At 41.0% G+C, this 19,731-nt stretch overlaps 2 protein-coding genes across 2 annotated transcripts; both read left to right on the forward strand.

Moving 5' to 3' along the window:
* The first annotated feature begins 4,229 nt into the window (after positions 1-4,229).
* On the forward strand, positions 4,230-7,303 carry LOC116735114 (aquaporin-1-like). The gene is given in 5 exon segments (XM_032586737.1): positions 4,230-4,880; positions 5,479-5,947; positions 6,014-6,207; positions 6,209-6,317; positions 6,613-7,303. Coding segments are annotated over 4 exon segments (903 nt in total). The 5' UTR covers positions 4,230-4,880; positions 5,479-5,512; the 3' UTR covers positions 6,778-7,303.
* A 289-nt stretch (positions 7,304-7,592) lies between these two features.
* On the forward strand, positions 7,593-19,544 carry itga2b (integrin, alpha 2b). The gene is made up of 31 exons (XM_032588262.1): positions 7,593-7,819; positions 9,283-9,410; positions 9,539-9,639; positions 10,713-10,878; positions 10,951-11,000; positions 11,857-11,902; positions 12,185-12,304; positions 12,808-12,852; positions 12,924-12,967; positions 13,067-13,132; positions 13,205-13,257; positions 13,361-13,433; positions 13,854-13,989; positions 14,070-14,252; positions 14,326-14,371; positions 14,538-14,639; positions 15,542-15,597; positions 15,679-15,830; positions 16,000-16,113; positions 16,211-16,278; positions 16,499-16,634; positions 16,717-16,809; positions 17,115-17,194; positions 17,293-17,373; positions 17,455-17,560; positions 17,949-18,104; positions 18,192-18,275; positions 18,429-18,548; positions 18,633-18,734; positions 18,810-18,932; positions 19,280-19,544. Exons 1-31 carry the CDS (start codon positions 7,677-7,679, stop codon positions 19,379-19,381), a joined length of 3,075 nt encoding a protein of 1,024 aa, XP_032444153.1. The 5' UTR covers positions 7,593-7,676; the 3' UTR covers positions 19,382-19,544.
* Positions 19,545-19,731: the final 187 nt, after the last annotated feature.

Genomic DNA, 19,731 nt, shown 5'->3' on the forward strand with positions numbered 1-19,731 from the left:
GAAAATTTATTGATTATTTCATGGATTAACCAATTAATTATTAGATGCAAAAGGAAATTAATGGGTTTTTATTTATATATATACAGAAAATAATTTTTCTCTAACTTAAATGCAAACTGTATATATTTTGTATTCTGTCTTAATTCCTGCTCTGAGTTTGTTGTTCTTTCTGCAATGATTCTCTTTCTGAGTCTTTTTACTCCAGCTAACAGTTAATCGATTAGTAAATTAGTTGATGATTATTTAAATAATCAATTAATCACGATTAATCATTTGAGACCGAGTGAGAATTTCAGTTTCAAACACCGTATGAACCAGTTCAGAACTAATTCAGAATCGGTTCAGAACTAGTTCAGAATCGGTTCAGAACTAGTTCAGAACCGGTTCAGAACACGGCAGCAGGACTGTGGTTCTCCCTGTTGGCAGTGATCTGCTCAGAGAGCCATACATCCCAGTTGGACAGCGCCTCTCTGGGGATTCCACCAGAACCAGAACCTCATCTCAGATCATTTGTTTCAGCTTCAGGAAAATGGGTCAGGCCGAAGAGAACCGGGCATGAATCACGTTCGACCCAGTTCCCGCTCCAGGTGTGTGTTCGTTGTCACTTTCATTAGGAACCATCTGTAAGGTGAACTCTGGGGCATCTGGGCCGGGCTGACTCCTGGGGGGTCCACCTGCCTGACCCCGGCCTGAACCTTTAACTGGATCACACACACATTCAGAACCGGGTCAGCTTGTCCCAGTTGTGGAATGATCACTCTGGTTGTTGCAGCTGCTGCAGGGAACACACACACTTAAAAAAACAGAGTGTATTGAGTTTTTCTAAATAGCCTTCAGAGATGTTTGTTTTGGATTAGAACGACCTTTTAATTTCTATTTTTAGGTTTAGAAACTAAAAAAACATTTTTTGAAATTAAACTTTAGATATTTTTGGAAAATTAATTTAAATCAAAAGTACTTTATCCCAAAGAAAATTAAAAGTTGTCATAACTCATATCCAAATATTTTCAAAAAGTCGTAGTTGATGATGATATTATGGGGAGGAAGGATCTCCAGTAGCAGTCAGTCTTCCAACGAATCTAAAGAAGCCTCTGACTGAAGACAGTTACTGTAAGTCTAATGTTTATCATGACTTGCTGACGTTTCAATATCCAAGCAGCAGAGACGATATTCCACAGTAAAATGTACTAATTACACAATCAGTTGTTCCCAAGCTCTGCTAGTCCACCTCGTTTGCTTTTGCCACTTCTCTTTCTGACCTTATGGTTAGAAAGATGTTGGAGTAGGGGATATGATCTCCTCTTTTAGGTCGGTAGACTACCAAAAATTGTACTCAAGAGTATTTCTACTTCAACATATTTTTACTCAAGTAAAAGTAGCTGAGAAATTACTTAAGCAAGAATAAAAAAGTATTTAGTATTAAAAAAAAGATTAGTAACTGAGTAACTGATCAAAACATCAGTCATTTAAAAATGACATCATCAGATGCACCAAAATATAAAACTGAGGAAATAATAATTCATATAAACAACATAATTACAAAATAAAAAATTTTTCCAAATCACTTTTTTTCAATATACCAGTTTCAGTTTTTGAAACTTTAACAAAACACTGTAGATGTGTGTCTGGTTGAAACAAGCTTGTTTTTCATTCAGTGAAGTTAATCACAGTGGGCAGAGGATCCAGACATTACAGCGTAGTAAAAATATTTTCTTCCAAATACTTACTGAGGTAAATAAAGTTATTACGCAACTCTGCCAATTAGTAACGGGTCAGAACCTGGCGGTTCGCTGAGCTGCAGATATGAACGTTGTAATATCTGCTGCCCTCTGCTGGACAGAACTGAAATTGCAGGACAATTTCTCTGATCCATTCATCCATTGCATCTGATCCAGGGGCGCCAGGTCCGGAGCTTTAAAAAGAGGCATATTGGAGCAGGGATGCGTCTAAAGGTGGCAGGTGGTGGGTCTGAGCCCCCCCCCACCACCCCTCTACTCATGTTTTCATAGTTTTTCCTTTTCCTACAAAATCGTTTTAGAAGTAGAGCTGAGAAACTACAATACAAAAAAGAGGAAATCAAAAATGAAAGTATTAATATTACCAAGCTAGTATTGATCCAATACTGATATTTATGATCAATCCGCCCACCTCCAGTGACTTCTGTTCACAATGATCATATTTTGGGATTTGTAGGAAACAGAAAACAGTTTTAAAGTATTAAAAAAGTAAGATAATGATTGTTAACACTTTAAAATACTTCTGTTAGTTAAGAAATCACTGAACAGGTTGTTTTCTTTAATGAAAACATTAAAGATCTGCTGTTGTTGCCACAGCAACCTTCCAGACCTCTCAGGCTCTGGTTCTGCTCTGCATCCAGAACCAGAACCAGAACCAAACATGGAGAAGCAGCATTCAGCTTCTCTGCACCACAAATCTGGAACAAACTTCCAGAAAACTACAAAACAGCTGAAACACTGAGTTCCTTTAAATCTAAACAAAAAACTTACTCAATGTTTTACTTGTTACTAACCAAAAGAAACTCTAAACAGGTGATTATTTAATCTATATTTAGTTGATCATTTTGATGACGGCATTTGACAAAATGTAAAGTTATTTTTTGTTTCATAATTGATTTATGGTGTAAAGCACTTTGAGACGCCTTATTGTTAAAATGTGCTGTATAAATAAACTTCACTTTGACTAAACACATTAGCTAAAGAAAATACAATTTCACTGTTTAAAATACACTGTGTGTCATAAAATAACACAATGTAGGTTTAAAAAAATTATGCTAAAGGTAAAAGGTCTAAAACAAGTTAAAAGTGCACACATCATAAAACAACAATAATAATAGATTTTATTTATAATGCTCTTAAATTAAAACCAGTGTCTACAAAATGGAAGCAAAAGCAACATGGAGGGTGTCAAATATTTACGTCTTTAACATAATTTTAGCTCAGAATGTGTGAGAATTACAGAAAAAGTGTCAGATTTAACTCTGTGAGTTGGTTTTCCTGCGTTGCAGTTGTAGGTTGGAGGAGGATTAACTCTGATGAATGCAGGAGATGCTTCGCTCCGGGATCAGGCCGCGCTCCTTCAGGATTCTGTTTCTGCCAAGCTGAGCCGACCTGCAGCTCCTCAGGACTCATCAGATGTCTCTAATGGAGGGACTGAGGCGATCTGCCGACACCTTCGCTGCTAAATGTCAGCCGGTCGCACGGCTGGATGCCTCGCACACCTCTCAGGTGTCTGAGCAGCTTAAAGCTCCTCTGTGTGCGTGAAACAAGCCTCTGCTCTGTTCTGAGTCTGCGTGAGTCGGGTTTTCCCGCTGAAACATCCTGCAGCTCATCGGCTCGCCTCCAGACACGCGGACACAGAAAAAGGTTTTCATTCAAGAATCTGGGACAAACAGCAGACCTGATCCTCAGAGAACCAGCAGCTCTGTCCTGTTTGCTGACATCCTGTCCATTTTTAGACTTTCCTTAAAGTTAGACAGGTTGAGGTCATCCGGAGCTGTCTCTGTAGTCATGCTGCTACAGACGCAGATGTTTTTCTGAACTGTGAGGATTTCTTCCTTTCTTTTTTAGCAGGTTAATAGAAATGCACTGCAAAAACACAAAATCTTACCAAGTATTTTCTGTCTAGTTTAGTGCACATATCTTAAATAAGATCAAACTAACTTACAAGTAACTTTTCATCAAGATGTAGGAGCTCGTTTTAAGTCAACAATTGATTAATATTGATGAAAAACTACTGGTTCCACTGGCAGATCATCTCACTCAAAGCATGAATTTTTACCAGTGAAATAATCTGCCACTAGAACTAATAATTTTTCATCAATATTAAGAAATTACTGACTAACTACAAACTCCAGTCTCTTGTTGAAAGGTTACTTTTAAGTTAGTTTTGTCTTATTTCAAGTGTACCAAAACATCTACGCTTGAAACTGGACAAAAAATACTTTATTTAAAAAACTTTTCAGCAAGACATAGAAACTTGTCAATAATAATTCCTTAATATTGATTTTTGTAAAAGTACTAGTTCTAATAACATTTTCTCATGTTCTAAGTTATTTTTCATCAACATTAAGTAATTATTGATTTAAAACAAGCTCCTACTGTATATCTTGCTGAAAAGTTATTTATAAGTTATTTTTTGCTTAATGTCAAGTCTACTAAGATATTTACACTAAAAACTACAGAAAAATACTTGGTAAGATTCTGTTTTTGCAGTGCAAGCTGTCCCAATCACCTTTGTAAGTGAATCTGATTAAAATTTAAAATTTTATTTTAGTTTTGGTTGTTTTTCAGTTTTCTGTTTGTTAGTTTATTTTATTTTTATTGCTGCTATTTTTTCTATTATCCGGGTATTTATTTTGTTAGTCTGTAATGTTCGTTGTGTATGCAGTAATTGATGAATGAAATAATAATAAAAAAATTAATAAAATAAAATAAAACTACTCCTCATCATGAGTTCAACACATGAACATGTGCAGCTTTTTGGGTTATTGGGGCTTTTTTTTTTTTGACAAATCTTTTTACATGTTTTATTTTGAAACTTTGCAGCTTCCTGTCTCTACAGTCATAGAGTGCTTCTTCTCAGGTTTCTGAGGGTGAAGGTTGGAGTTGGAGTCAGATCCACCTGAGAACAAATGTCCGTTTTACCTACAGTGAAGATGTTTCAACAAATGGATTTTTTTTTTCTCCTGACAGGTGAGACGTATCCAGGAACAACAAGTTACCTGTGTGATGACTCCGCCCACACCTAAGCCAATGCCACCCACATTAACTTTATAAAAGACAGAGACTCGCACTCTGGAGGTAGGCGACGTCGTTAACCTGCAGCAGCACACCTGGGATCCACCTCTCTGACGCCGACAGGTAAGTCCTGAACCATCAGGAGTTCAAGGTGTTTGAGATTTTGATAAAATAAGGAGCTCTAAATCTGATCTATTTACTTGGATTAATTATACGGGAATTTTCACACCTAGTCCAGTAAATTCGGTTCAATTAGGGATCAAAATTACAACATTTGTTACATTTTCAGCAGCTGCTAAAAAAAAATAGTTCCCCTTCTTGCCTGTGGTGGCGCTTCACTTAAGGAAAGAACACAAGAACCTCTGAAGAAGACACTGAACACAACTTACTTCTTTATGAAATGACATCAATGCGTTGTAGTCCACTTCCTGGTTTGTTTGGAGCGGTCTCCGGTCCGCTTGGCGTTCACATGTGCATTCACACCGCACCAGAGTTCACTGCAACCGGACCGAGACCAAGGTCTTTAGGCGGACCAGAGTTAGCTTTTATTACACTTTCACACCTCTCCGACCGAACGGGCCTTTCTCAAATGGACCAAAGTTTGATTAAACTGGATTAAGCAGGTCTGGTGTGAACGCCGCCTTGGCGTTGTCTCAGCAGACTCCCAGCCCACCTGGATCTCACCTGTTTTGTTCTTACCTGTTCTGGTTTCTCCCCACAGATGATTGTGATCAGCTGGTCCAGTCGCCGCTGTGATGTTTGTCTCTCGTTGTCTCCGTCTCGTCCTGCGGGACGTCCTCTCCCAGTCCTGCCTGCATCACTTCCTGCTGGAGTTTGTAGGCACCGCCCTCTTCCTGTCTGCCAGCCTATCAGCTGTTCTGATAAAGGCTGACCAGAGGTCAACAGGTCCGACCAATCACAGCGGTCCCCCTGAGGGTCCTCCACCCTCTGGGTTCGTGGCGTGTCCCCTGCAGGTTGTGTTGGTCTTTGGTCTATCCGTTGCCATGGCAGCGCTGTCCGTGGGTGGAGCAGTTCACCTGAACCCTGCAGTTTCCATAGCGATGGCTCTGACCCTGAGGCTCCGCCTATGGAGGGCAGCGCTGTACGTGATTGGCCAGCTGCTGGGGAGCGTGGCCTCTGCTGCGCTGCTGCTGGGGCTGATGGGAGATGTGGCGCCTGCTGTGAACCAGGTGAGTGTTCCTCCGACAGCCAATCAGAGAGCATGATCCTCTCTCACTCGCCCCGTATGCGTCCAGGTGTCCTCCGGCATCCTGCTGCACCAGGCCGTTACCGTGGAAACGCTCATCACGCTCCAGCTGGTCCTGGTCGTCATGGTAACCACAGAGCTCCCACTGCCTGAGGTGGCCACGCCTCTGTTGGTCGGTCTGACTGTCAGTCTGGGTCACCTGGTGGCTGTAAGTCCCGCCCACCTGTCCGCTGGCCCTTTAAGCAGCCAATCAGCTTCTGTTTCCTCTTCAGGTCGGCGCCACAGGATGTGGGATGAACCCAGCGCGTTCCTTTGGTCCTGCCGCCGTCACACTCGACTTCAGGAACCACTGGGTCAGCGTATACGCAGGCACACACACACACACACACCCACCCACACACACGCCCTCACTCACACACACACACACAAGGATGCAAGTTATCAATTAATGAGTCAATCTAAAGTTGATTTTATTAATCAACTAACGATTAATCGAGCCGCTATTTTCTTAAAACCTTGGGCCCCTGGAGTTTCACACATGTGCAATAAACAAATAATCAACAAATGTAAGTTTAATTGTTTGCATCCTTAATGCAAACGCACCAACTAACTCACTAACTCATCCCTGATTGGTCGCTTCCACCGCAGGTGTTCTGGGCGGGGCCTATTCTCGGCGCGTGTCTGGCCGCCCTCCTCAACGACCTGCTGCTGCGGCCGCGCTGGCGCTGCCCTGGAGATTGGTGGGCGGAGCTAAAACAGCTGTATGTGCTGACAGACAAACAGCAGCAGGGGGCGCTGTCACAGCTTCCGTAACGCACCTGAGCAGCGAAGAAGCAACAGATCGTCCTCTTCATCGTCGCCATCATCACAAACGCTTTCGAAGGAGCTGGACTAAAAATCATCTCGGCTTTCTCCCTAATCTAATCCAGATTTATTCTCATTTAATGATGCTAAAAGATATTCTTAAACCTCTTTACCTCACATATTATGACATCAATCCAACTCCAGCTGGTTCTTAAGGAAGCAGCAACCAGGCCGGCCAGAACTTTATGATTTCTAGTTTTATTTTTATTATAATGTTTTCAGCATTTTATACAACTATGCATATTTTGCAAAATACACATATATTATGCACAAAATGTATTATGTGTCAGGTGTGTGTCTGAACCTGGTCAAAAGAAATGTCAAATATCCAGAAGCTGTTGAAGGCGCTACATTTAATCAAATATTAGTGGACGTGTTGCTTCTATTTGAGCATGTATGTGTAATTTTGAACCTGTGTGGATCAAATCCTTAATAAATTTAAACCTGAGCACCCAATTTTTGTTTAAAATTTTAACAGTTGTTGGTTTTTAAATTATTCCACTTGTTCATAATACGGGGAAATCTGTTGCTTAAGACGGCCGACAAAAAAGAGGCTGAGAAACAAAATGGATTATTAACGAGCACTAAGGGAGTATAAAAGATCAACCGAGAAGGTTTTACTTTCCGGGATGTTCCTGAACTCACCACCCACAGAAAACTAAACTCAGCAGATAAGCCAGCTTCTAGTTTTATTTTCTATCAGCAGGAAACAGCAGCTCAGAGCGTTAAACACACACCGCCAGCTGTCAGTCATCTGTCAGGACACACACACGCCCACACGCAGACAGACAGAATGGAGTTACAAAGGCGTGTTGAAACATCTCTGGTTCAGTCTCCAGACAGGTGAGATGTGTGTGTTCAGGTGTGTGTGTGTGCTGCTGTGTGTCACGGCGAGTGTGTGTCTGAACCTGCTGGAAAAACCAGTGATGTTCAGTGGACCAGCAGGAAGTTTTTTTGGATTCTCCATCGACTTCCACTCCTTCAACAACACGTAAGTTCTTCACGTTATCTGATCTGTTTACCTGAAACGAAGAATAAAATCGTCACCAGGTGAGTCACAACACCTGGAAAAAACGTTGTCAGCCATTTTCACTGAAGATCTTCTGAGGTTTGTCTCCACTGGCTGTCTTCTCCCATTTCTCTTCTTGAAAAGAAATACTTCACTAAAAACGAATTTTTTAGTGTTGCCACGGATTCTCGGTTTTATTTAGTTTTGGACTTTAACTAGGCCACTATAACACTTGATATATTTTGATCTAGAGCACATTGTAAGAAGGTGACCTCGATCCCAGTCGTCTGCAGCTTCTCACCGGTTTTCTCCAGGATTGTCCTGTGTTTAGTTTACTTTAACTTCTAAATTTTTACACTAATCTGCTCAGATTAACGTTGGTCTAATCTGAGCAGATTACATTCTTCTACATCTTTGCTGTGTTTCTTACATGGCTTGAAGCAAACTGCAAACAGGACTTCTATATTGGGGCTGTTTGTCCAAAAGAAATAAAAAATTGAAACTAAAAAAATATATATATTTATTTTTAATCAGTCTTATCTTTTTTCTTTGGTACAAACTTTATGTCCCCAATTTATCTTCATACTTCCGTTTCTTCAATAAGTGTCCCATATCGATGGACTTATTTGGTAATTATGGCGCCATCTAGAGGCTTTGCTGTGAAACTGTGACTAGAAAACTGAAAACATGACTAGAAAACTGAAAACATGACCACATCCTGATGAAAACACTTTATTCTTGTTGATATTAGGAGATTGGTAAGTCAAATTCAGCTTTATTGCCAATTTGCGATATATTCCACATTTAACATTTTGAATGTTTTATTTTAAAATCTATGTTGGTTTTTGTATGTGAGTCTCAAGTTTTTAATGAACCAAAGTACAACTGGGTATGTTTTACCAAAACTGTTTGCAGGACAACACCTCTGTTGCTGACCAACGGAGAGCTTTGGTCAGAAAGCATGAAGGACATGAATAGATTTTAAATTGTCTAGCAATGCATTCTGGGTACAGAAAAAAAAACATAATTAACTGCACCTCATCAGGGGTGAAGAATGTGAGGAGAAGAAATGAAACAGACTCCATTATTTTCAAAATAAGGGCATGAATATAGACGGCTAACTAGTTGAACATTCAATACCCAAACCCTCAACACAGATTTTGAACTTTATTCAGCTGAATGTTTACAAAACAACCAAGTAAATTAGCGCTTTAGAATTTGTCCAGAAATATTAATTTAGTGGAAGCTAAGTGCGCTAAATATTTTCAACCAGCAAAAACGATAAAGTATTAGCTCTGGGTGTTACTGTGATGGCACCAGATCTTTGTTTGGGTTTGGATTGTGAATGAGACGAACAGAGAAGATTCAGATGTGCAAACCGCTGGTGCTCACCTGAGGTCAGGTCATTTACGGCTGGAAGGAGCTCAGATGTCTTGGTTCTGCAGGTTCTTCGTTGTGATTGGAGCTCCCAAAGCCAACACCAGCCAGCCCGGGGTCACAGAGGGAGGGGGCGTGTTTCTGTGCACCTGGTCACCTGATGGAGCCTGTGACATCATCGATTTTGACCTGACAGGTGAGTTTATGATTTGTTCTGCCCAGAATGTCTTTTGGAAATTCTGAGTGATTGGACCAGAAATGACCCGTCCGATTTTTACACCTGATGTTATGATGTTACCTGTCTGACTCTCCTGTCGTTCACAGGTGATGAGGAACACAGCCTCTCAGGTCTCAGGTTTCACTCCTTTAAGAGCGGGCAATGGTTTGGAGCTTCTGTTCGCTCAGTCGGCAGCACATACCTGCTGGTGAGAGAACACGGGGTTAAACACGTTTCCATATCATGACAGACAATACGGCAAAATATGTACAAGAAACATTTAATTTTCCATTTGTTTTCCTCACTTTTATTTACAATTCAGTAATTATTACTCTAATTTAGCTTCTAATTTTAGTTAGCAATGAGGTCTTTAGTGGAAATTTTTGTCAGATAATGAATTATGACGTTATTAATGTGATGTTGAATATATTACCAGTTAAAATTTTACAATTATCAATTTCCAACAGAATTGGTGTCAAAGGTTTGTGGAACAAAATTTTTTATTTGTGCCACTGTCAATTTAGAAATACTAATAGATACTTCAAGAGATCATAAAAGGTCAACCTGAGCCTCACCTTCTTCAAACCAGACAAAACTGGAGCCAAGAACTCGACTACGTTTATGCAGCAAAACCATTTTTTGTGCTGCTTTTGCCTAGAAGATATTAATGAAAGTTTAAAGGTCGAAAGGTCAACCAACCCCTTCCCACCATCATCAAATCTAACAAAATTGTTTGTGCAGCAAATTTTTGTTTGTTGGTGCTGCTATAATTTTAAAGATATTAGTAAATATTTTCAGATGTCATGAAAGGTCAAACAGACCAACACCTTCTTCAAGTCAAAGTTGTAGTCAATCAACTTGACAACATTTGAGCCGCTTTGTGCAGCCAAAAACATTTGTTTGTGCTGCTCCTATTTTGAAGATATTAATGAAAGTTTAAAGGTCAAAAGGTCAACCAGCCCCCTCAGAGCATCACCCAAATCTAACAAAATTGGTGTCAAATTTCTGTTCTTGCTTGTGCAGCAAAAAATGTCATTTGTGCTGCATTTATTTTGAAGATTCTGATGATTACCTCTGGAAACTTTTTAAATAATATCTTTAAAATAGCATTTTTTCCCTCATCTGCCATCCAGCTTTCTGAGGAGCCCTAGCGCCCTCTGGCGGCCTAACTTTGAAAAACACTGCACTAGAACATGACTGGCACCTTCATCTCAGCAGGACTTGTGATTTGTGATGTTTTTAAAGGAAATAGAGACTTCCTGTGTGTTTCTCCACCTCCAGGCGTGTGCGCCACTCTTTCATTGGAACGTCAACCAGAAAGAGGCAGAGTCAGGGAAAACACCTGTAGGAAACTGTCTCCTATTGGACCAAATGACCAGGAGCGCCACACCTTTCTCTCCCTGCAGAGGGGCCTTGATGGAGGACGACTACACGCAGAGTAGCAACAGTAAGACACACGGACGTCTGAAAGGAAAACCTTAAACAGCCTCAAAGGCTGAAACTGTCTTTTGTTGTCTAGGAAACGATCAGCGCTACTGTGAGGTTGGCTTCAGCGCTGACATCACCAAGGTGACGTGGTCTTCCTGTTTCCTTTCTAGGATTCTAACGTTCATCAGAGTTGTGTAGTAACTAGTTACATTTACTCAGTTACGTTTACTTTTAAAAAAAAAAAAAATTACTTTTAGGATTGTTTTTACTCTGCTGCACTTTTTACTTTTACCTTCCTAATTTTATTATGAAGTATTTCTACTCATACTAGAGTACAAATTCTGAATTTTCTACCGACTGAGTGAAAAACAAACACGTTTTAAGCAAAAATTCACCAGACACAGACACACACCTGCAGTTTTTGTTAAAGTTTCATAAGTTTTTTTATTGAAAGTGATTTGGAAACATTTTCTTTTGACTGATTTCATTATTTTTTGTTACTTATATGAATTATTGTCATTTTTGTCCTTAAAATACCAAAATTTACACTTTACTTTATATTTTGATGATGTAATGTTTAAATATTAAATAATTGTTAATTTGATTAGTTACTCGAGAAGACTTTTTACTAAATACTTTTTACTCTTACTTGAGTTTTTAGTTGAGTACAACTTTTGGTTTCTTTACCTACCTCTGATGTTCATGTAATCTTAATTAAAGTTTCATAAGTTTTTAAGGATTTCTTTGGATTTTAGCTGCTTTTCCTCTCATCTACTTTCTGCTATTCATCTACTGGAAAGAACTTTTTGATTCTGAAATGGTTTTATTCCCAATTTGTCCCGTTTTCCCAAGGAATTTTAGAGAATTTTGTCTTGGAGTAACTTTAAAAGCTATAAAGAAAATGTTGCTTCCTAAGAGTGAAACTATAAAGAAATGGAGGATGTATCTAAACCTTTAAACAGGACTGATGATGCTAACTTTAGCCCTCTCTGTTCAGGACGGTCGGTTGGTGCTTGGAGCTCCAGGAAGCTTCTACTTCCAGGGTGAGGGAGACCCCTGCTGGCTGTTGATTGTAACTACACCAGTTTACAAATGGTATTAGGGAAAGTTTCCTGTTCAGGCTTAATGATGTCACTAAGGATAATTAAATATCTGCAGTTAATCCAGCAGTATAGACTCAGGAAGACCAGTTTAACAGCTACAACCAGTTATTTTAATCAACTGGATGTGAGTGAACATGAAACGATGCAGAAATCCAGCAGTCAGACTGATGCCTTTAAGTGGAATAATTTTCTATAAGGTTTAACACTCACTGCTGATTTCAGGTCAGGTGATCACAGTGGGTATCAGTGACATCATCAACAGTGGACAGAGTGATGAACCCATCCAGTATGTGGCTGGAATCCACCAGTCAAATGAGCAGGAAGGTTACGACCTTTACCGAGGTGAGTGACACATTATGCTGAAATCCTTTGAAAAAGGGCTTTTATTCTGAAAGGTACATATCTTTCATTGGTTAAGCTTTGGTATTTAAATAGACTTTTTTGAAAAGGGCCGTAAGATTTTTTATGAACTGTTAAAAAGTTTACAAAAGTATCATTAAAAGCCTGAAATATACTGTATTTCATGTGTTCATCAGCTGTTACTTTGAAGGGCTAGCAATATTTATGCAAATCTCCTACTTTTAAAAAGCCGAAAGAGACCAGTGTTTCCAAACTAGAACAGAATTTTCTAGATAATCTTTAAAACCGCACAAAGAAATATCTGCAGGTTTTTAGCAGATGACGGTTTCTTCTGCTGTCTTTATGGAAGCATAAAGTCACATGAGAAAAGCTAAAAAGTGTTTTTTTTTTTTACTCTGTAATTTTTCCTGTTCTGCTGTGCAGCACATATTGTAGTCGTTTTATAAAAACAGATGAAGTGTGATTTATTTCTACATGTCTGTCAGGTTACTCAGTGGCCAGTGGTTTGTTGACTGGAGACGCCACAACAGGTCAGTAAATCTAATCTAATCTAATGTAGTGAGATTTTTCTTTTCCTAACGTTTTCGTTTGTGTTCACCAGATTATGTGGTCGGGGTTCCAAATGACAGGAACACGGCAGGAACAGTAAGTTTTTCCCGTGTTGTTTGGGTTGTAATGAACTGAGTCTGTGACTCTGATGAAGGCGATGCTCAGAGAGACTCTAATGTTGGTCTGCTCTACCAGGTGAATATCTATGACGGCAGGATGGCCGGCTCTCTGAGAGTTCGCCATACCTTCCTGGGGACTCAGGTGAAAACTCAAACTGTTCTGCTCTGTTTGGATGCTAATGAACTGGAGCTAAGATGTCTCCGTCTCCTCCAGGTGGCGTCCTACTTTGGTCACAGCGTCGCCGTGGCGGACATCAACAGTGATGGGTGAGAAGTTATACATCTGGTAGATTTACTGTTTGTCTGAAAAGATGGAGACTGGATCTATTTTCTGGTGTGACTTTGGTTGTGTTGTTGGTTTCCGGTGCAGTCTGGACGACGTGCTGATCGGAGCGCCTCTCTTCATGGACAGAGTGATGGGGCAGCTGCAGGAGAGAGGGCAGGTCAGAACACTGAGTCCAAGTTTTCCTTAAGTCTCATGTTTCAGTCTGTCTGTCAGCTTTTCTGTGTCTTTGCTGTTTTATTTCAAAATGCTTCACAGGCAATAGTCTTCAACCTCATTTGCATCGACTGGTTTGAACAAAAATCCTTAGTTATGTCCTAATGTCATCCATCCATCCATCCATCCATCCAGGGTAATGATATTCTCCAGCTCATCCTGGAGTATCACAGGGTATTCTCATGTAGTCTCTCCAGAAACGTCTTGGTCTAACTCATAGTCCCTTTCCAGTGGGATGTGCTTGGAAAATCTCCAAAACAATGCATTTGTTATTCTTGACCTTATCAACAGACATGCTGAGTTTTAAGTGAATTTCTTTGCTTGTTTCAAGATAAACCATCAATCTGAATGTTTCTCTGTTCAGGTCCTTTTATACCTGCAGAAGAAAAAGTCCTCCTTCTCCTCACAGCCTGACCAATCACTGATCGGTCAGTCGATCTATGGCCGGTTTGGCTCCGCCCTCTCCGTGCTGGGTGACCTGGACATGGATGGTTACCAAGGTAACCAAGTATCCAGCTTTTCAACATCATAAACCTTCTAGCTTCAGAGCTCTAATCCAACACTACCCCTCTGTGTGCAGATGTTGCAGTTGGGGCTCCGTGGTCAGATGGAGGTGGTGGCCAGGTGTTTATTTACCTGGGCAACAGCAACGGCCTGTCGGCTACGCCCTCGCAAATTATTAACAGCCCATTACTTAGCAGCAGGTCAGCGTTTGGATTTTCTCTCAGGTCAGGTGTGGATCTCGATGGGAACGGATATCCAGGTATGTTCAGGAGCTCCGGCTTATTGTTTAATAATTACTGATCAATAATCAGCTGCTGCTTGTGTGTTTGTAGATCTGCTGGTTGGAGCGTGGGGTGCAGACCAAGTCTTTCTCTACAGGTGATTGTCCACAGTTTCAATTTTTTACAAAAGAACTTCATGTTTTAAATGGCTAACATCAAGTAAGGTTATTTAATAAAGCCATTATCAATAGTCCAATGTTGATTGGCTGATAAGGCCCTTGTGTTGCTACTTCACTCCAGTAAACCTTGGGTTTGTGTGTCAGGTCTCAGGCTGTGATCCGGTCCAGAGTTTCTGTCTCACTGCTACCAGACTTCCTGAATCCAGATGTTAAACTGTGTCATCACAAAAACACACCAGTTTCATGGTAATTAAGCAACTATTCAAGAGTTTTCATTGACTTGGATTTTTAAATCAAGAACAACAAACTTTACTCAGTTTATCTAAAGTCAATCTTTCTATAGCCAATTATTCCTGCTCAAGTTTGAGGGAAAATTGTGATTGGTATAATTCTGCTCAGTCAATTTTAAACCATGACAGTTCAGTACAATCCAAGCCTCCACAATCACTTGTTAGCACATGCAGTTAGATTGGTTTGACTTTTGCCAGTGTAAGGTTTTTAAATGCCGTCTCATTACCCAGTTCTGTTTCCAGTTTAGACTTGGTTTAATCTAATAATACAAGAGTCAGAACAAGCCACATGAATTGCCAAATGAGCATCTCTCAGCATACATATGTGTGGACGTATCTATCTCAGAGATCTACATCCAATGTAGATGTAGGTAAATTTCAAACTCTTGTGGTTCAAGAAACGGATAAACCACCTCAATAATCTTCTGGAAACCAGTTATATTACTTAAAGCACCAGTTCTATCAATAGTTAGATTCTCTGAATATCTGATGAGGAGTTATTGTCTAAAGATCAGTCTCTTTTTATGTCCCTTTAACTCATATAGTCGGTATGTTCACAAAGTGAAGCATTTCTACACTCTAACCAGTGCTGATAAAGCTGAAACTTCTCTGAAACAAAAATGTAAACTCAGCTTCCCTGGATTAGGTGATGGTAGGTTTATTCCTGTATAAAGATGCTAGATGAGTATCAGTATAAGTATCTAAAAAGCTTTTTGTGTAGAGATTTTTTGGTATCTGAGTGTTAAAGATGTTAGAATGAGTTTCAGTATAAAGTCATATGTCATCTGCATATCATTAAACTTCAGGATATTATTCTTTTTTACATCTATCTGCGTTTCTGTTGGTGTATCTCCTCAGTTTTGCTGTCCGAATGTGCATCTATGTCTCTGGTCACAGAATCCCTCAGCAGACAGGTAAAGGTGTCTTTAGGGGTATTTCAGAATATGTTAATATCAGTAATCTAATTCTGTCTGTCTGCTGGCTGGTGGTGGCAGCTCTAAGGGTGGAGATACACCTGGATACGATGAAGCAGCCAATGGCACGAAGAACTCTGCTGCTGTCAAACAATCAGCCTCAGACGTCAATGGAGCTGGTTGTAGAGAGGCAGGTGGGCTTGGTCTGTACCAATCACACAGCATACCTGAGGGTGAGTGGACAAACTAATTACGTGAGCAGAATCACACCTGTATCTGCTGCAGGTGGAATCAATGTTGTAGAGACCTGAGCTCTTTGAATTTTCACATCATGGAGACATGGCTGAGGTTTGATAGGAATGTTGGTGCAGAAACTTTACGCTGTTCTGTTTGTGCGTTTAGTCTGAAGAGGAAGTTCGGGATAAACTGAGTCCGATCTTCATCACTGCTGAGATCAGCCTCCTCAATTCTACCCAGAATGCTCTGCTGCATGGTCAGACACACTCAACAGTCCAGGTGAGCCAGCCTACTTCCTGCCAGAGGAGGAACTGAACTCAGGACCAGAGTTTCAGTGAACATAAAGATAACCACAGAGTGTCTGTGTGTCTTATAGAGCCGGCTGATTCTGGACTGCGGGGATGATAACATTTGCATTCCTGACCTGAAGTTGAGCGCTAAACCGTGAGTCAACAGGATAGTGATGAGGAAATCCACTAAGAATTTCAATAATTGGAAGAAAGCCTGCAAAATACTGAGAGATGAAGATGGAACAGCTCCAGAAATTACTATGTCATCAGCATATAAATGCATCCCTGATTTAAATGACCAATTTTTGGATAGTGGTTAAAGAACTGAAGGCGGACATATTGTTTTGTGTGTCTCATGGTGTGTGTGATGTTAGTGTATCAGACAGCGTGTTGATCGGAGACGATCAGTCCCTGTTGTTGTTGGTGTCGGCTACAAACGATGGTGAGGGCGCGTATGAGACCGAGCTGGTGGTCCAACTCCCTGAACACACACACTTCCAGAGCTGTCAGGTGAGATGGTCTCACACACACTGATAAAAATTAACCGCTTAAACAGCCAATAAGAACAGTCCTGTCGGGTTTTACTTTGCAGGGTGAAAACCGACTGGTGTGTGTTCAAAGGAAAGAAAACCAGACGGTTGTTGTCACCTGTGACCTCGGGAACCCAATGAAACACAGACAGAAAGTGAGTGAATCTCCAATTCCTCTAAAGCTGTGGGTCAGTTTCACCCTAAAGGTTGCAAGGTTTCAAACATCTGATTCAAATCATAAAATTATCTTCCAACTGTGGTTAAGTAGGAAAACATCTAAAAGATGCAGAACTTCAGACCTGGAGGTTTGGAGGTTTGCTAACCCCTGCTGTAAGCACTGTAGCACTCATGATGCTAAGCAGAGTCTAATCTTCAGTCCGCTGGGATTGGAGTCAAACCAATATGAGGAAACTGTAGGCGTAGAACAATCCTTTAGTGATAATGGCTCCTTTACCTGCAGGTCCAGACTGGTCTCCTCTTCAGCGTCGGCAACCTGGAGGAGGTGGACAATCACATCACCTTCAGCCTAAGAATACGAAGGTACAAACTCTGCCTGGTACCCTGGGTTTACTGCTGAACCCAGGGTACCAGCAGTAACTGGTACCCTGTCTTACTCTCTGTCCACCTTTCCGTACCAGTAAGAACTCTGTGAACTCCAGCAGTAACCATGTGACAGTGAAGGTTCAGGTGAAGGCCGAGGCCACACTAGAGATCAGAGGGTATAACTCAAAACTAAAATTTTTCTGGATTTAATACCAGATGTACAGATTGACTGTAGTAAGGTTTTGGTGTCTCTGCAGGGGATCCGTCCCTCCAGACGTCCTCTTGCCCCATCCGGACTGGCAGCCAGTAGGCAACCCTATAAGTCTGGAGGAAGTTGGGCCACTGATGGAGCACGTGTATGAGGTGAGGTTAACGTCTGGTAATGAGCTATATTAGCAGGACTTGGAAGAAACAAGACCAGCATTGGATCCCAGCTCATGAAACTGATTTGGTGGGAGGTTATCCAGTTCAGAGAGTCACTCCTGGTCAGGTAGACTTCAGGTGAACATTTCTGTCATATCTTGTTGAGAACCCACTGCTTGATGTTGCTTTGACTTATCTTTGGAGGCATTAGGACAGGCTGGACCTGAACATGAGGTAGACCAGTAGGAGCTTTGCTGGTTTACTGCTGTGGACTGGAAGTCCAGGTTCTGGTGGATCTGAACCTCCAGTCACCAGCTGGTGAAGGCCAACATGCTGTTCATCAACTGACATTGATGTTATTGATGATATTGATGATTCTGGTTTGTAGATTAGAAATCAGGGTCCCAGTTCTGTCAACGCCCGACTGACCGTGGACTTCCCTTCTACCTGGCGACATCACTTCCTGCTCTACGTCATCTCCACCCCGTCAGAAGAATCCTTGAGTTGTCAGACACTGAACACATCAGACGTGATGCCTTTAGAGGTAAAACAACGTCATGTTTCTTTTTATTAATGGAACTTAACCCTCACCTGTCTATAGTTCACCTGTCTTACTCTCATCTGTCTACAGCTCGTAGATAACTCCAGTCTTACTGTAGTTTCTCAGCCCATCCAGCAGGAGGAGACAAACTCAATCGAACAAACAGTCCATGTGGTAAAAACAGTTTTATTCCTTAATGGTCGCTTTATGAAAGCCACTAATTTGTGATATCTCCTTCCTCTGCACACCTGTACACACCTTCAGGTTACTGAGAAGTATTACAGGTGTGTGTTTCTCTGATCTGAGGCTGACTTACGTTTGTTTCAGAACTGCAGCAGCAGTGAGACGGGGTGTGTCCGGTTTGAGTGTGATGTCGTGGATTTGGGGCGGGGCTTTAGCGCTGTGGTAAAAATCTCAGCTCGGCTAAATTTGCACACACTCACACAGGTAGGCTTGAACACACACACGCCCACACACACACACACGCACAGAGGTGAGGGTTCTGTTGTCATTTTGTGTTTTGTCCTTCAGACCTCCTATCTGAACTATGACCTCGTTTCTTCTGCCTCTTATGATGTCATCAGCGCACCATCAAAGGTCCAACCACTGCTGCTTACAAGTGGACACACACAGGTAATCAATAACCATTAAATCAATAAATAATACCCCGCAGAACCCAGAAGTGTGTGTGTGCGTGTGTGTGCACAGGCTCAGCTCAGTGTAGTGTGGCGTCCTCCTGATGGGGAGAAACCCGTTCCTATTGGCTACATCATCCTGTCAATCATCTCTGGACTCCTCCTCCTCTTCCTCCTCTGCTTCATCTTCTGGAAGGTATCAATCAATCAATCAATCAATCAATCAATCAATCAATCAATCAATCAATCAATCAATCAATCAATCAGTCGGTCAGTTTCCTTTTCAGCAGGTTCCCTTTTTTGGTTTAATTAATGAGTTTCTGGTTGAATCAGTGACGTTTTGGTTTAATCTCAGTAGCTGTTGCTCTGACCTTTGACCTTCTGTTCAACCTGAAGATTTGGTGCAGAACTTGATAGAGTTGAAACTCATACTATTGGTTTTAAATTGTTCTACACATGACGAGTTCACACCCCTCCGTCTTATTGAAGTTTCCTCCATCTTTGTGTGTGTGTGCGTGTCTGCGTGTGTGTGTGTGTGTGTAGCTGGGCTTCTTCAGGCGCAACAGACCCCCCACTGATGATGATGATGGTGGTGAAGACGATGGAGAGCAGCAACTGGCTGAGGAGAGTCACATGACTGAGTAACACGTCTTCGCCTGAAGCACAATGTCTTACAAAATGTTTCACTGTTGCTTTAAACGATCAGCCCTAAATAATCGAGCTCAGAGATCCTCCTGTCAGAAGCCGTCGCTCTCAGATTAACTAAGCCAAAACTGTACAAAAGATATTTACATTTTGCATTTAAGATTAAAAAAAAAAACCTTCTCTGTTGGTAAATATGTTTTACTCAGAACCTTGAGAAAGTTTTAGCTTCACCTGTTCAAATTCTGGAAAAAAATTTGAACAAAAGGTCCTATTAAGCACCTTTTGCTTCCTATTAATAATCGATTAATCTAAAAAATAATCAAAAGCTAAGCCCTGCATTGTGCTGATGT

This window comes from Xiphophorus hellerii, chromosome 16 (assembly GCF_003331165.1).
Source record: "Xiphophorus hellerii strain 12219 chromosome 16, Xiphophorus_hellerii-4.1, whole genome shotgun sequence".
Taxonomy (NCBI): domain Eukaryota; kingdom Metazoa; phylum Chordata; class Actinopteri; order Cyprinodontiformes; family Poeciliidae; genus Xiphophorus; species Xiphophorus hellerii.

What these genes read in the sequence shown, in the direction of transcription:
- itga2b (XM_032588262.1), top strand. Translation starts at nt 7,677, where the DNA reads ATGTGTGTGTTCAGGTGTGTGTGTGTGCTGCTGTGTGTCACGGCGAGT. An exon ending in GACTGGAGACGCCACAACAG is followed by an intron (nt 12,853 to 12,923) that starts GTCAGTAAATCT and finishes TGTGTTCACCAG; the next exon opens with ATTATGTGGTCGGGGTTCCA. An exon ending in GCCACACTAGAGATCAGAGG is followed by an intron (nt 17,374 to 17,454) that starts GTATAACTCAAA and finishes GTGTCTCTGCAG; the next exon opens with GGGATCCGTCCCTCCAGACG.